The 17,902-nt window shown below is 38.8% G+C and overlaps 1 protein-coding gene across 1 annotated transcript in view; it reads right to left on the reverse strand.

Moving 5' to 3' along the window:
- Positions 1-17,902, reverse strand: part of CAMK4 (calcium/calmodulin dependent protein kinase IV) — a 224,858-nt gene that overhangs the window by 100,845 nt on the left and 106,111 nt on the right. The window contains exon 2 of the mRNA XM_004420320.3: positions 7,659-7,737. Coding sequence (XP_004420377.2) covers positions 7,659-7,737 — 79 coding nt within the window. The remainder of the gene's footprint in view (positions 1-7,658; positions 7,738-17,902) is intronic.

A 17,902-nucleotide genomic window follows, 5' to 3' on the forward strand; every position in this document is an offset into this window, starting at 1 on the left:
GCAGCTTTGACCACCATTCAACTTTGCACCATAAAGAAATATAAAAATAAAAATTTAATAAGATGTTTTTCTCTGTTAACACTAAGATTATAGCTTTTCTGCTATAAGATGAATCCTAAGTTTGCTTTGAGGCTGATAGGCTGTGCTCCTTCTGGCTCCCTCAGCTCTCGTGGTTGTGGTGCGTTGGGCACCAGTCCCCAGCTCTGATCTCCTGGCCTTGGGCTCCTCTGAATTTTCCCGCTGCCCAGCACCTCTCCTTTGGTTACAAGGCCTTTCCAACTCAGCTCTCTGAGAAGTTTCTAGTCTCTTCCATCTACTCGGGTACAATAACAAAAGCTCTCTCTCTAAGAGTTTCTCTCTTTTTGGCTACTTATACATCTGCTTTTTCTGCTCCATAGACTGCACTTGATCACTTTAGATCCAACCACCTACTACTTATACATGTGCTAGAGGGTTCAATGTGATAACTTGAGTGGATGGTGTAAGTGCAAAGTGCGCTTCCTTTAGGGCAACAGCACGCAGGTCCATGCCTATATTCTCAATCTCTCTCTCTCTCTCCATCCCCTCGCCCTTGCTTCAACTTGCCTGTGAATTACCCTGTTTATTTTTAATAAGGCAACAAAATACCTATAAAAGATCAATATAATGAGGGGATGGATAAGCAAGCTGAATTGTGACAGATACCAGCAGTGTTTCTATCAAAAAAGAAAATAAATCATACTGCAACAACTGATTCTATACAAGAATGTTCAGACTTCCAAGTGGCTCTCTGAATGGTAAAGCATACAAATCAAGCCAAGAGTTCACATTCCGCCTCACTACCTTTTTCCTCTTGTAGACGTATACTTGTCACAAACTGAACAGAAATACCCCTGTTCCTATTCCAGGAAACCTGGCTTAATAGTCCCTATGAAAATCAATAGGTTCCAACTGACAGAATGCTTAAAGAAGTTTCACTTCACTTAACACGGCTTGTTATCCGCAAGCTACTTTCCTTAATGTGTTCTGAGACCTCAATCGGGCCCAAAAAGTCTATTTGAGCTAGTGATTTATTATTCTCCTCTCCATCACTGACAAAAGGCGACCTTGCCTGCACTTCTAGAGCACACCCACAAGCGGTTAAAGTGACTACAGCAGTGTTTAATGGATGCGCATCTTCAACCCAGGTTGACCCAGCATCTCTCTTACATGCATCACAGCAACTGGAAAGTGAATGGCCCACGGTCACTTTTCTAAGTTCCTAAACGTTGGGTAGAAAGAGACAAGAGCAGGTAATCCTCAGATTACCCAGTGGTATAAATGGTATTATCTCTATTTTAACTTGAAAATCTCCTCTAATGGAGATGCCTTGGAGATTCACCTACCAAGAATTTGGGAGGAGGCCTGTGTACATTGTGTAACTTATCTAGAGCAACTTTTCAAATTCTCCTGCAACATTATAGTTATATACTCAAATGCTAACCCATAAAGATACAAGGGAAAACGAGTAGAAGTTAAAAACTAACTCATAGAATGATTAGCAAATCATGTGTGGTTCTTCAACTAACATAGAAGAGGATAGAAGGCTAAACTAGTACTTATGGAAAATTTTATAAAACTCAGGGGCATTTACAAGATGAATGTTTATTAAATTATTCAAGAAAAACCTTTCCAGAAATTTATAGGTAACTTGATATTATAATAACTAAAATATGACAAAATCTAGACTTGGAACAGCTTCTACACTGGATCTAGTCACAATGCTCCAATGAGAAGAAGTGAAATAAAGCCTTAGCATTGAAAGCATTCCAAATCTAGGAATCACAGACATCCAAGATTTGTTTAAGTAGGAGGTCATATGATCAGAAATCTTTATTTAGTGCCACATTAAATTTTATTGATAACAATAGCAAAATATGTACTCATTTTTAGCAGAAATTTTAAAAGCACTCCAAAAACAATGTAATTAATTTTATTCATACATAAATGCATAATGTGTCTGGTGCTGCTCACTGCTCAGTTTTAATCAGGCCAATGAGAACATTAGAACTGCACAGAATGAACTGGTACTATTATAATATAAAATATCTGTGTGGACCCATTATAATTAATAATAAGAATATTGTTTGTCATTTATTACATGCTTCCCGGGTGCTGAGAAATATTTTCATAAATTATCTCATTTTATTCTTCACTAGAACGCCATAAGCTAGATTTCTTAAACCTATTTTACAGACGAAGAAACTGAGATTGAGAGATTTACATAACTTGTAGAGTCACACAGGTAGTAAGTGGTGGAAGTGATCCTGAACTCAATCTGTCTGGCTCTAGAGCCCATGATCTCACCTCACAACTACACAGCTATTCTTAAGAGAGTCACAATACCTATGCATTCTGAATTTACACACTGAGATTGGCTCTCGGACTCACAAATTCTGGATTTACACACTGAGATTAATTCTTAGACTCAATACTGGGTATTTCATGAAAAGGCATGGCTTTTACAGTAAGCTGAAAGCAATCTTTTCCGAGAGTTGAGCCACACAGCTAGAAATTTCATCTGAGTTCTAGAATTCAAATATTTGTCTCCAAAATTCTAGGGACACTATAAATGATTGGAGAGCACAATTTTCTTGACTCCCAGTCAGTGCTTGAAAATAAGCCATATCGATAGGGCTGATGTGTAATTATTTAGACACCCCCTGAAGGATGTACTCCTGATGGCGAAAGGTAAAGCCGGTGAATTGCTCCTGAAATAGTGACTCCGTGATCACCACATCATTCTCCAAAAGTTATCATTCCATTTAACTCAGCAAAATTCAGTCGAGGCGAAAGCTTCCATCAGCTTAATCTGTTGAAATTTTGACACTTCCTTGAATCTATTTTTTTCCTTTTGTGCAGTTTTAATTTCAGCATACTCAAAAGTTATAGGACATCAGTAAAAACATTCCATCTTGTAATCACTGGTTGTCCCACTAGCTGTCTCTCTCAGAATCCTTTAATACCCCAAAGTCATTAACCTGAGGAAGTAGCTTAGTAAATCTTTCTACTCTACTTCAGTTTCTTCTAAATATTACATAAAAAGCAGATGATGGAGGGCTCATGCGTGAAGGAAAAAAGTTAGCCTTGTTTCCTTCACCCTTGATTCACATTTTACAAAGTTCACAGTATAAGTTCCACTGATGCCTGCAGGCCAATGAGTGCTTATGTGCAACGCAATGAGGCATTTCTGGGCACTGTGAGTCTGTAACTGTTTCAAAATAAAGTTACAAAATAGGCCACTTTTTCCCAAGAAGAGGGTATGGATGCCACTCCTAGTGATTTGATGATTTCTCCAGTACAAGGATCACTAATACCAAGTGGAAAAAAATTAAACAACCAGAAAAGCCAGTCAATTCATTTCCCTCTCTTATGTATTCTTACTACCCTCCACGCTTTAATCCTCATTAATGACAAAATGAGACAAATGCATATCGTTTCCAGAAATGTGCATTTTTTTTAGTATAGTAAAAAGTTAGTTCAACTATCATTTTCTATTTTCCAGCACTCAATACCTCTATAATAGAGAATAACCAATGTTTATCATAACATTTAGAAACTGCAAGATCTTGAAATGCTTTCTGAATGGCCACAAGAAATGTTAAGTTACATTGAACAGGATCTCAATGTTGAAATATGTTTTTCCCCAAATTTTTTGTTATGAGGGTTTTTATATATACAGAAATGTTGAAATACCATCATAGACACTAGTATACGGTCTTAAATTCATTAATTGTTGATTTTTGCTATATTTCTTTCACTCTTTATCCCCATATGTGCACGTGTGAACACACACACACAACACACATACATTTTTTGTTGTTTAAGTGTTGGAAAGTAAGTTGCAGACATTTTGACCTTGGTTGAAATGTATTTTAATGTATTCTAATTCTATGAAATGTAGTTATCTATATATAAAGTACACGATAGTATATCCATTTATAAAATATATGGTAATTTAAAAACATTTTTATTATAATTATGTGTTAACTTCCCACAGGGATATTTTATTAGCCAAAACAGCCAATTGTCTGACTATGACAATGTACTTTATATTCATCATCAGTATTAATTCTGTCCTGTACCTGACCACCAATGGGATATGGATTTCTCCATAACAGTTGGTGCTTCAGTCTGTCTTCCCATGGATAAACTAGAGTATTTCTCTGTCACCCAGACATATGAGTGCTTAAGAGATTCTCAGTGATGATCAGGGTGTTTTTTAGGGCAATAAGTCTCTTACTGCTAATGTAAACTAAACTCTTCCGAAAATAGTAAGCTATGAGAAATTAAAATTTATATTTAATAATATTAAGCTTAGTAATAGTAAAATATTAAGTTATGAGAAAGGTACTTAATATTGCCACAAAATAAAATTTGGGTAAACTGTCCCAAAAAAGTATTTAAACAGATCTTGGGAAAGAGAATTATCAAACAGTTATCAAATAATTAACTGTAGAAGAGATAGACAACCTTTCTTGAACTTAAAAACATTTATATATGAATTTAATCACTTATAAACTGGATGATGTTTATTATGTTTATTAACTTTCTTCAATGTGATATGTCTTACTCATCTTCAGATAAAATATTGAATAGAATACTTTGAAATTCACCTTAGAGGTCTTCTGGCTCTCTCTTTTTTCTTTTTTTTGGTGAGGAAGATTGGCTCTGAGCTAATATCTGTTGCCAATCTTCCTCTTTTTGCTTGAGGAAGTTTGTCGCTGAGCTAACAGCTGTGCCAATCTTCCTTTATTTTGTATGTAGGACGCCACCACAGCATGGCTTGATGAGTGGTGTTTAGGTCCATGCCTGGGATCTGAACCTGTTAACCCTGGGCCGCCGAAGCGGAGTGCACAAATTTAACCGCTATGCCACCAGGTTGGCCCCAGAGGTCCTCTCTTATAGATAATATTATGAGTGGAATTATGTCCCCTGAAAAAGATATATTGAAGTTCTAACTCCCAGTACTTTGGAATGCGACCTTATTTAGAAATTGGGTTGTTGTAGAATAAGTAGTTAATTTAAGGTGAGGTCGCCCTGGAGTAGGGTGGGTCCCAATCCAATAGGACCAGTGTCCTCATAAGAAGTGGGAAATTTGGACACAGACATGCACAGAGGGAAGATTATATGAAGATGTGCAAGGGGAAGATGGCCATGTGACAAAGGAGGCAGAGATTAGAGTAATGTATCTACAATAAGGAAAGCCAAGCAATTGCTGGCTGTCACCAGAAGCAAGGAGAGAGGCATGGAACAAACCCTCCCTCAGCATACTTAGGAGGAATCAGCCCTGCCAACACCTTGATTGCAGACTTCTGGCCTTCAGAACTGTAAGAGAATAAACTTTTGTTGTCTTAAGCCAGTTTGTGGTAGTTTCTTATGGCAGTCGTAGGAAACTCCCACAGATAGATGACAGATAAATAGACTAACTTTCAGACGTCTTAGATTTAGGTCTAGTAGTAAAATTAAGACCTGAGGATCTATCCAGCAAAGTAGTATAGTGGTCCCAAAGTTGTTAGTTGAACCACATAAAATTTGCCATTTTTATAGGAAGAAATGGCTTAATAGAGGCAATTTTATGTGGCTCAGTCTAATAGATAGATTACATAAATAAGTCAAGTTTTCTGAAACCTCCTTTTCCCCCCAAGAGCAGATCCTTGGCTGAATTTGCTAGGAAAATACTTTATTTTCCCTGCACCACTTTCCTTCTGTAAATGGATTCTTAGCCTTCATTCATTTCATTCATTTAGATAAGGAAGTTTCCATCTCCATGACCTATATGGAATGAAACATTGGAGGCAATTGCTCTTTGAGGTTTTGCCTGCAATTGCTCTCATTTACACATCTCTGTGCATTGTTTATGCTGGGAGACAATCCTGGGAATTCCTTCTAATTCACGTTCAAAGCTGAGGTTTCTCCAGGGGATTTTCTCTCATTCCATTTGCCGCAACAGTAAGTGTGTTTGACAACATCTGCCTCACAGCACTGCTCTGCAGCTCATCTGACACTTGGTTCCCATCCCCATTCTCTTTCTCCCTGTCTTCTGAGGAAGATGTTTCCACAACAGAAGTGGAGAAGAGAAGACAGCAAGGGCAAACCAGAGTTTTCCTTTCCCAATGAATATGAGTCACGAACCTGCCAAGCGTCTTCACCTATCTCTTATTCCAATCCATCCAAAGATTTTTGACATAAACCAACATTCTTTAAACCAGACCTTTGGCCTTTGGGACTCAGCATTCACAAGTCATTTCTGAATTTTTTTTTGGACTTTCATACATCTTTCAAAATTTCCTCAACTATGAAACAAAAATAACCACTCACAAATTTTATTGACAATTTTTTTAACCAGCAAGAAAGGATACAACCAAGTCCAAAAACATCTCGTGTGTGACTACTGCTAAAGCATGCCAATTTGTTTGCATAAAAATTAGATATTTAACAGGAAATTCTATTTCATGAAATGTTTAATAATCCTTAGTTCAAATAAATTTTATGACCATAGGAAATTGATTTAAGAGAAAATTCCAAACCTTATCAACCAAAAGATTCCCCTACATTCCAGGACAACCTAAATCATTGCCTACACCAAACAAGAAATCCAGAACATCGAGTTTATTGGTAGAAATTGCCATTCAAATTATTACCTACTTCAATTAAACTGTCTTTGTTAGCTACGTCTTTAAATTCTAACAGATTGTTTCAAAATGTCATTCTACTTCTACTCGACTAAAAACCCTGTGCCATTATTCTCTTCTTCATCATATGAAATTCTAAAATTTCCCTGTGCCAGACAATACATAGACAGCTGGTGATATTAAGCTGCCTTTAGGAAAAAAAAAAAATCCCTTGGCCTAAAAGATGTATTATTTGACTTCAAAATTTATGATATTTCTCTTTCAGCACACTTTACAACTGGGTTTCCAGAAATGTATGTATCTCACATATTTTTTCACACAAAATTTGAGAAAGGAAGAATGTGCTATAAAAGAATATGTGTCTTTTTTGTGGTTTTATAAGGCGAAACCACCTAAGGACAGAAAGTGCAAGGAAAGCATTACAATGATCAACACTCTCTGGGCACAGGCAGTCTTCCCTCTGGGCTGGCATTTGTATTCTGAACTTTTATCTGCTGCGTTTCTCACGCATTGGAGATGAGCCTAAGTAACTTTTGCTCCCCTCAGCTCTCCTGCAAGTATAGGGCAAAAAGAAGCAACTCCAAAACACAATCCTTCCTTCTTGTTCAAATACAAACTTCTTAGATGGGCGGGTTCAGTCCCAGAAACATTAGCATGGGTCCAGCTGTACTTTACTGAAGCAAACCCAACACTCGAGAATCTGGGCATATATGTATATCTAAAAGCATGACTGGTATACAAAGCAAGGTTTACCTGCCAGCTCTAAATGTTTTTCCTTTCCACACTTCTCCTCCCCACAGCCTCACCCGATCTGAGATCTAGTAGCTTTCGGTCACGCGGTTTCCATCAGACACAACCCCTCTGGTTGCACTTTCACAATCAAGATTCTAATGAGTTCATTGTACATAGCGGCTCTCCAGCCCCTTTGTCCCTTGAATCAGGGCTCCTGGCTTCTCCAGGTCACAGATCCTTTAGAGATGCTATTATATAACGAAATAAACTTACTGTTTTCTTTAACACTTTGAGAGCATAAGGCTTCTGGGTCCCCTTCTGTTTGCATCTGTACACAATGGATGTAGCACCCCTTGAGGGGGAAAAAGACAAAAAGAAAATGTTATGCTCTGGACGTGAAATAAAAGGGAAAGCTTGAAAATAAGTGTCTCTTGCAGTTACCCTCAGAACTGACAAGTGTTTATAAGTTCTACTGCAGGACCAGGCCAACTGTCGAGAGTATTTTTTCTCTTGCAACTGAGTATAGTTTGCTCAGGAAAATTCTAGGTTTTCCCATCTGCTCTTTTCCTCCTGCCCCCTCCTATGCAAGTAACAAATCTAGGGCTGTTGCATTCAGTGGCTCTGGAATAAACCAGGTCCTCAGGTGAACATAGCTTTTGGAGCACATCCACCCAATTTCAGAATCCCTGAGCTTTCCTAAGGGCATGTGTCTGGAGTAAAAGAAAGCATATGGCTTTCAGAAGAGGGTTTAAGTTTAGCACTTGGCTACAAGGGTCAGAACAGTATCCACTACTTGGCAAGGGAGCTGGGGACCCTTGAGAATTTACACCACTTCGTTTGGAGCCCTGGCATTCTCCCAGAGCCAATGTTGGCCCCACAGAGATTCTGGTTCCTTCATCCTGGTGAATATTGCTACCACTTAGTTACACATGCCCTAACAAAAATAATCAGGTGAAACATTCAGGGGGAAATACTATTCAAATGGTTAAAGGTATATATAGAAAAAGTAGAGTTATCCCTCCATAAACAGCTTGGAAAAGTACAGAACATTTTTCACCTGTAAAGGAGAATGGTAGGAAGAGACTCAGTGGCTAACTTCATGTATGTGTGAGGCCACTAAGGGAGAATATTAAAAAGCAGGACAATGTGGTCCTGTTGCTCCCACTCCACACATGAGAGCGAAAGTAAGAGACGGAGACAGACGAAGAGACCCACAGACCAAGCTTGTTTCACCCTCAAAAGGAGAACTTCAGATAAATCTTAAAATAAGATCACTTGCGGTAAATCTGCCAGACTTTGAAGATTAAGCCCAAGGACCTCTTATGATATATTCAGTCCTATAGTTCTGAAACTCTAAGAATTATACAAATCAAACAAAGTCCCAGCTGCCTAAGCACAACAAATTTTTAACAGAGCCAGGAGGAGTCAGAGACTGGTGTTGTAAACGCTAATAAATTTTAAAAAATTTCAACATATTTTTAAAAACTATGGTAAAATATAACATATACATAAAGAAATAAGGGGTTCTAGAAATGGAATAAATGGAGGTAAACATAAAATTTATCTTTCCTTAATTTTCGTTAATCTAAAAGACAACTCCCGAAAGTAAAAATACTAACAATGCGTTGTGTTTATAGCATATGTAAAAATAAAATGTATGGCAACAACAGCACAAAGAATGGGGGGAGGAAATTGGAAGAATACTGTTAAGTCCTTATACTACATATTAAGTTGTATGGTATTATTTAAAGGTAGACTCTGATTAATTAAAGATGTGTATTGTATAACCTAGGGCAATGAATAAAATAATTTTTAAAAGAAAAATTAATAATAAATCAATGACAGAGCTAAAATAGAATAATCAAAAATGAAATGCAAGAGAGGAAAAACAAAATAAGAGATCAAAAAATAAAACAGCTAACAATATGGTGGATTCTAATCCAACCATATTAACAATTACATTAAATGTAAACCTTATAAAGACATCAATTAAAAATAAAGATCATTAGGGGGCCGGCCCAGCGGCACAAGCGGTTAAGTGCGCGCGCTCCACTGCGGGGGCCCGGGGTTCGCTGGTTGGGATCCCTGGCATGCACCAATGCGCTGCCTGGCAGGCCATGCAGTGGCGGCGTTCCATATAAAGTTGGGGAAGGTGGGCACCGATGTTGGCCCAGGGCCAGTCTTCCTCAGCAAAAAAAGAGGAGGATTGGCGATGTTAGCACAGGGCTGATCTCCTCACAAAAAAATAAATAAATAAATAAAGATCATTAGATTGGATTGAAAAATCAAGAACAAACTATATGCTGTGTACAAGAAACCCATTTTAAATATAAAGGCATAAATAGGTTAAAAATAAAATGACAGAAAAGAGATACTATGCAGACACTAATCAAAAGAAAGCAAGAATACACATATTAATACCAGGTCAACTAGACTTCAGAACAAGGGTAAAGAGGGACGTTAATTATGAAGCGTTCAATTCCCCTAAATGACATAACAAATGTAAACGTTAGGTGTATGCACCTAACAACAGCACTTCAAAATGCATGAAGCAAAACTGATAGAACTGAAAAGAAAAATAGACAAATCCACAAACACAGTTGGAGACTTCAACACATACTCTCAGCTATTGATTTAAAAAGTAGACAAATTGCCACCATGAATATAGGAGACATGAACAGCACTATCAACTAAATTAACCTAATTGACATTTAGAGAAAACGCCACACGAAAACAGCAGAATACACATTCTCTTCAAAGTTAGAGGACTTACATACTTGACATCCAGGCTAACTATAAAGCTACAGTAATCAAGAGAGTAGTATTGGAGAAATAATAAACACAGAGACAAATGGAACAGAAAAAAGAATCCAGAAATAGTCTTACACATATATGGCCAATTAGTTTCTGACAAAGTAAAAAGGCAATTCAGTGGAGAAAGGAGAGAGAGTTTTTCAACTAAAAATAGTCTTGGAATAATTAGATACCTATATGCAAAGAAAAAAAAACCTTTATTCATACCTCACACTCTATACAAAAAAATTACTTAAAGTGGATCATAGATATAAATGCAAAATTTAGAAGTCTAAAACTTTTTTAAAAAACATAGAAGAAAATTTTGTGACCTTTAGTTAGGCAACAATTTCTTACATAAATAACCAAAAGCACCATAAATGAAAGAACAAATAAATAAATTGGATTTCATTTAAATTAAGAATGTTTGGGGCCAGCCCCGTGGCTTGGTGGTTAAGTGCACGCACTCCGATGCTGTCGGCCAGGGTTCGGATCCCGGGTGTGCACCGACGCACCGCTTCTCCGGCCATGCTGAGGCCGCGTCCCACATACAGCAACTAGAAGGATGTGCAACTATGACGTACAACTATCTACTGGGGCTTTGGGGGAAAAATAAATAAATAAAAATTATAAAAAAAAAAAATTATAAATTAAGAATGTTTGTTCTTTGAAAGTCACAGACAGGGAGAAAATATTTACAAATCACATACTTGATAAAGAGCTTGTGTTCAGAATTATAAAGAAAACAAACAATGTATTTAAAAAGTGGGCAAAAGATTTAAACATATACTTCACCAAAGAAAATATATGGATGGAAAATAAGCACAAGGAAAGATGCTCAACATCATCAGTCATTAGGGAAATGCAAATTAAAACCACATTGAGATACAACTACATATTCATAGAAACAGCTTAAAGAAAGAGAGAGACAATATCACGAGCTGGCAAGGATGCAGAGCAACTGAAACCTTCGTACATTGATGGTAGGAATGCAAAATGCTACACCGACTTTGGAAAACAGCTTAGCAGTCTCTTGCAAAACTAAGCATACCATAAAATTCATCCATCTCACTCCTAGGTATTTACCCAAGTGAGATGAAAGCTATGTTCAGACAGGCGGAGTCAAGATGGCGGCGTAAACAGACTCGGAACTCACCTCCTCCCGTGGACACAGCCAATTTACAACTACTCGTGGAAAAATGACCCCTGAGACAGAACTGAAAACTGGATAACAGGAACTCCTGCAACAACGGACAATCCTAACTGAGGTAGAAGAGGCAGAGACTCCCTTCTGGAGAGGAAAAACGCCGCCTTCACAAGCCGCCAGCTTCACGGCCGCTGGGAGCAGCTCACAGGTACGCAGCCTCCCTGGAGGAGTGGGGCCCTGAGCCGGGGAGCGCCCCCGCTGTGGGCATTTTGTGGACCCAGCACAATCGAGACCAGCGGCATAATATCTGACTTTGCCTGCTACTAAAGCACTGGGGAGCACCCCCAGAAAACCCGGTTCACAAAGAAACTAAAACTGGCTCTTAAAGGACCACGCGCAAACTCACCCCTTTCAGAAAGCACCCTAAAATTACCAGAAAGAAAGGTGCACAGTGCTTTGGTGACAAGAGACTCACCTAATAGGCCCTGAGTGCATCTTGGTTAGGGGTAAGACCTCTCCAGGGACTGGGACATTGGTGGCGGCCATTGTTGTGGCCTGGTGTGGGTGTGCTGACACAGACACCATTGGAGTTCTCCCTGGGGCCTGCTAGCCCATGGTCTGCCCCACCTGCTAGAGCAGCGATTTAATCCAGCTCAGCCAGGGCAGGCAGCCCACCCTAGAGACTGGCCCCACCCAACAACAAGCCCTCAGGCAACTTGTGGGCCTGCACAGATTGGTGACAGGATTCTCTGCAGCCTGGCAACTGAGCCAACTTGAGCAGGGCAGGGTGTGCACAAGGAGCGGGTGGAGAGTGTGGGGCGGTGGCAGAGTGTGTGGGGCTCCCACCGTGGAGAGACTGGGTGCGCTTGGGGAGGTCGGGGCGCTCACACGGGGCACGACTGTGTTGACTGTGTGTGTAGACCTGTGGGCGGCAGGGTTTCTCAGCTGCAGAAGACTTGTGCTTCTCAAAGACCCACATAGGAGGTTTGCCGCACCTTCCAAAGCCTGAAACCATTGGGTGCTCCTGTGCCTGAGGCCAGCCCCACCCAGCTGCAATCCTCAGAGAGCTGACAAGAGACCTAATAGGCTAGAGGCTTACAGCAATTGTAAGGCCCTGAGCCTAACAACCTGCCACACTGGGGGCCTACTCACTTAAAAGAAATACTGCAACACAAATGTGGTATTAGAACTTGCAGCCAACTGTGCTGGGGCTCCCCACACCTGATAAAGAGACTGAAGGGTCCACAACAACTACAAGCAGCTGAGAATTACAACAGCTGGCCAGGAGCATAACTCAGCCTCCCTGGGCGCCTACAGGGAGAGCAAACAGGCCACAACAGAAGGACACACGCAGCCCACATAGGGGTCACCCCTGGAACATTGAGAACTGAGGGAAGCACACTGGAAGCCTCCTAAGGCATCACTTACATAAGGTCACCTATCCAAGAGCAGGAGACGTAGCTGACCTACCAAATACGTAGACACAAGCACAGGGAAAGAGGCAAAATGAGGAGGCAAAAGAATACATTCCAAGTAAGGGAACAGGACAAAACCCAGAAAAGGAACTAAGTGAAACAGAAATGAGCAACCTACCTGACAGAGAGTTCAAACTAAGAGTGTTAAGGATGCTCACTGATCTGGGGAGAAGAATAGATGAACTCAGTGAGAATGTCAACAAAGAAATGGAAGATATAAAAAAGAACCAATCAGAAATGAAGAATACAATACTGGAAATGAAAAATTCTTTAGAGGGACTCAAAAGCAGAGTAGAGGATACAGAAGAACGGATCTGTGAGCTGGACGAAAGACTAGAAGAAATTACCCAAGCTGAACAGGTAAAAGAGAAAAGAATTAAAAAGAGTGAGGACAGTCTAAGGGACCTCTGGGACAACATCAAGGGCACTAACATCCGTGTTATAGGTGTCCCGGAAGGAGAAAAGCAAGACAAGGGGGCAGAGAATCTATTTCAAGAAATAATAGATGAAAACTTCCCTAACCTAAGGAAGGAAACAGACATCCAGGTACAGGAAGCACAGAGAGCCCCAAACAAGATAAACCCAAAGAGGCCCACACCAAGACACATCATAATCAAAATGTCCAGAACTAAAGATAAAGAGAGAATCCTAAAAGCCGCAAGAGAATGTCAAGTTACATACAAAGGAAACCCCATAAGGCTATCAGCTGACTTCTCAGCAGAAACCTTACAGGCTAGAAGAGAGTGGCATGATATATTTAAAGTGCTAAAAAGAAAAAACTTACAGCCAAGAATACTCTACCCAGCAAGGTTATCATTCAAAATGGAAGGAGAAGGCCGGCCCCTTGGCTTAGCGGTTAAGTGTGCGCGCTCCACTGCCGGCAGCCTGGGTTCGGATCCTGGGCGCGCACCAACGCCCCACTTCTCCGGCCATGCTGAGGCCGCATCCCACATACAGCAACTAGAAGGATGTCCAGCTATGACATACAACTATCTACTGGGGCTTTGGGGGAAAATAAATAAATAAATGGCAAAGGAGTTTTAAAAAAAAAAAAAAAAAAATGGAAGGAGAGATCAAAATTTTCCCAGATAAGCAAGAATTAAAGTAGTTTGTTACCAAGAAACCAGTGCTACAAGAAATGTTAAAGGGACTGATTTAAGGGGAAATGAGACGACCACAAATAGGAAAAATTATCTATTTCCATGATTAGAACGTAATGGATACAAATACACAAAAAAGAGGTTAGATATGATATCAAAAACATAAAAGGAGGGAGGAGGGGAGTTAAGAGTAGAGCATTCAGACAGAGGTCAAACTAAAGTGACCATCAATTCTGTATAGAAGAAGAAAGGAACAGAGAAGGCCTACTAAAACACAGAAAAAAAAAAAAGTTAAAAAATGGCAGTAAGTACATACTTATCAATAGCTACTTTAAACGTCAATGGACTAAATGCTCCAATTAAAAGGCATAGGGTGGCTGACTGGATAAAAAAACAAGACCCATATATATGCTGCATACAAGAGACACACTTCAGACCTAAAGACACTCACAAACTGAAAGTGAAGGGATGGAAAAAGATACTCCACGCAAATGGCAATGAAAAGAAAGCTGGGGTAGCAGTACTCATATCAGACAAAATAGACTTTAAAACAAAAACTGTAAAAAGAGACAAGGGCATTAGATAATGATCAAGGGAACAATCCAACAAGAGCATATAACACTTGTAAATATCTACGCGCCCAATGTAGGTGCACCTAAATATATAAAGCAATTATTAACAGACATAAAAACAGAAATAGACAGTAACACAATAATAGTAGGGGACTTGAACACTCCACTTACACCAACGGATAGATCATCCAAACAGAAGATCAATAAGGAAAGATTGGCCTTAAACGACACACTAGAACAGATGGACCTAGTAGATATATACAGAGCATTCCATCCAAAAACCGAAGAATACACGTTCTTTTCAAATGCACATGGAACATTCTCCAGGATTGATCACATATTAGGCCACAAAACAAGTCTCCATAAATTTAGAAGATTGAAATAATACCAAGCATCTTTTCTGACCACAACGGTATGAAACTAGATATCAACTATAGGAAGAAAATCAGAAAAGCCACAAATACGTGGAGATTAAACAAAATGCTACTGAACAATGACTGGGTTAACGAAGAAATCAAAGAAGAAATCAAAAAATACCTGGAGACAAATGAAAATGAAAATACAACATGCCAGAATTTATGGGATACAGCAAAAGCGGTTCTAAGAGGGAAGTTTATAGCGATACAGGCCTATCTCAACAAACAAGAAAAATCTCAAATAAACAATCTAACAATGCACCTAAAGGAACTGGAAAAAGAAGAACAAACCAAGCCCAAAATCAGTAGAAGAAGGGAAATAATAAAAATCAGAGCAGAAATAAATGAAATAGAGACCAAAAAACAATAGAAAAAATTAATAAAACCAAGAGCTGATTCTTTGAAAAGATCAACAAAATGGACAAATCATTAGCTAGACTCACCAAGAAAAAAAGAGAGAAGGCACAAATAAGTAAAATCAGAAATGAAAGAGGAGAGGTTACAACAGACACCTCGGAAATACAAAAGATTATAAGAGAATACTATGAAAAGCTATATGCCAACCAATTCGACAATCTGGAAGAAATGGATAAATTCTTAGAATCATACAACCTTCCAAAACTGGATCAAGAAGAAGTAGAGAATTTGAATAGACCAATCACCAGTAAGGAGATTGAAACAGTAATCACAAACCTCCCCAAAAATAAAAGTCCAGGACCAGACGGCTTCCCTGGTGAATTCTACCAAACATTCAAAGAAGACTTAATACCTATCCTTCTCAAACTCTTCCAGAAAATTGAGGAGGGGGGGAAGCTCCCTAACTCATTCTACGAAGCTGACATTACCCTGATATCAAAACCAGACAAGGACAACACAAAAAAAGAAAATTACAGGCCAATATCACTGATGAACATTGATGCAAAAATCCTCAACAAAATACTAGCAAATCGCATACAAAATATGTTAAAAAGATTATACACCATGATCAAGTGGGATTTATTCCAGGGATGCAGGGATGGTTTAACATTTGCAAATCAATCAACGTAATACACCACATTAATAAAATGAAGAATAAAAACCACATGATCATCTCAATAGATGCAGAGAAAGCATTTGACAAGACACAGCATCCATTTATGATAAAAACTCTGAATAAAATGGGTATAGAAGGAAAGTATTTCAACATAATAAAGACCATATATGAGAAACCCACAGCTAATATCATCCTCAATGGTGAAAAACTGAAAGCCATCCCTCTAAGAACAGGAACCAGACAAGGATGCCCACTGTCACCACTCCTATTTAACATAGTACTGGAAGTCCTAGCCAGAGCAATCAGGCAAGAGAAAGAAATAAAAGGGATCCAAATTGGAAAGGAAGAAGTGAAACTGTCACTATTTGCAGATGACATGATTTGATTTTATATATAGAATACCCTAAAGAATCCACCAGAAAACTTTTAGAAGTAATAAACGAATATGGTAAAGTTGCAGGATAGAAAATCAACATACAAAAATCAGTTGCATTTCTGTACACTAACAACGAAGTAGCAGAAAGAGAAATTAAGAATACCATCCCATTTACAATTGCAACAAAAAGAATAAAATACCTGGGAATAAACTTAACCAAAGAGGTGAAAGATCTGTACACCGAAAACTATAAAACGTTTCTGAAAGAAATTGAAGAAGACATAAAGAAATGGAAAGATATTCCGTGCTCTTGGATTGGAAGAATTAACATAGTTAAGATGTCCATACTTCCTAAAGCCATCTATAGATTCAATGCAATCCCTATCAAAGTTCCAACAACATTTTTCACAGAAATAGAACAAAGAATCCTAAAATTTATATGGAACAACAAAAGACCCCGAATAGCTAAAGGAATCCTGAGAAAAAAGAACAAAGCTGGAGGTATCACACTCCCTGATTTCAAAATATACTACAAAGCTATAGTAACCAAAACAGCATGGTACTGGCACAAAAACAGACACACAGATCAATGAAATAGAATCAAAAGCCCAGAAATAAACCCACACATCTATGGACAGCTAATCTTTGACAAAGGAGCCAAGAACATACAATGGGGAAAAGAAAGTCTCTTCAACAAATGGTGTTGGGAAAATTGGATAACCATATGCAAAAAAATGAAAGTAGACCCTTACCTTACACCATACACAAAAATTAATTCCAAATGGATTAAAGACTTGAATGTAAGACCTGAAACTGTGAAACTTCTAGAAGAAAACATAGGCAGTACGCTCTTTGACATCGGTCTTAGCAACATCTTTTCAAACACCACGTGTGACCGGGCAAGAGAAACAATAGAAAAAATAAACAAATGGGACTACATCAAACTAAAAAGCTTCTGCAAAGCCAAGGAAACCATCAACAAAACGAAAAGACAACCTAACAACTGGGAGAAGATATTTGCAAACCATACTTCTGATAAGGGCTTAATCTCCAAAATGTATAAAGAACTCATGCATCTTAACAACAAAAAAACTACCAACCCAATTAAAAAACGGGCAAAAGATCTGAACAGACATTTCTCCAAAGAAGATATACAGATGGCCAACAGACACATGAAAAGATGTTCAAAATCACTAACTATCAGGGAAATGCAAATCAAAACTACAATGAGATATCACCTCACGCCCGTCAGAATGGCTATAATTAACAAGACAGGAAACAACATGTGTTGGAGAGGATGTGGAGAGAAGGGAACTCTCATACACTGCTGGTGGGAGTGCAAACTGGTGCAGCCACTATGGAAAACAGTATGGAGATTCCTCAAAAAAGCAAGGATAGAACTACCATATGATCCAGCTATTCCACTGCTGGGTATTTATCCAAAGAACTTGAAAACACCAATTTGTAGAGATACATGCACCCCTGTGTTCATTGCAGCATTATTCACAATAGCCAAGACTTGGAAGCAACCTAAGTGCCCATCAAGGGACGAACGGATAAAGAAGCCGTGGTATATATACACAATGGAATACTACTCAGCCATAA

Source organism: Ceratotherium simum, chromosome 4 (genome assembly GCF_057802395.1).
Source record: "Ceratotherium simum simum isolate JZ-2026a chromosome 4, ASM5780239v1, whole genome shotgun sequence".
Classification (NCBI taxonomy): Eukaryota; Metazoa; Chordata; class Mammalia; order Perissodactyla; family Rhinocerotidae; genus Ceratotherium; species Ceratotherium simum.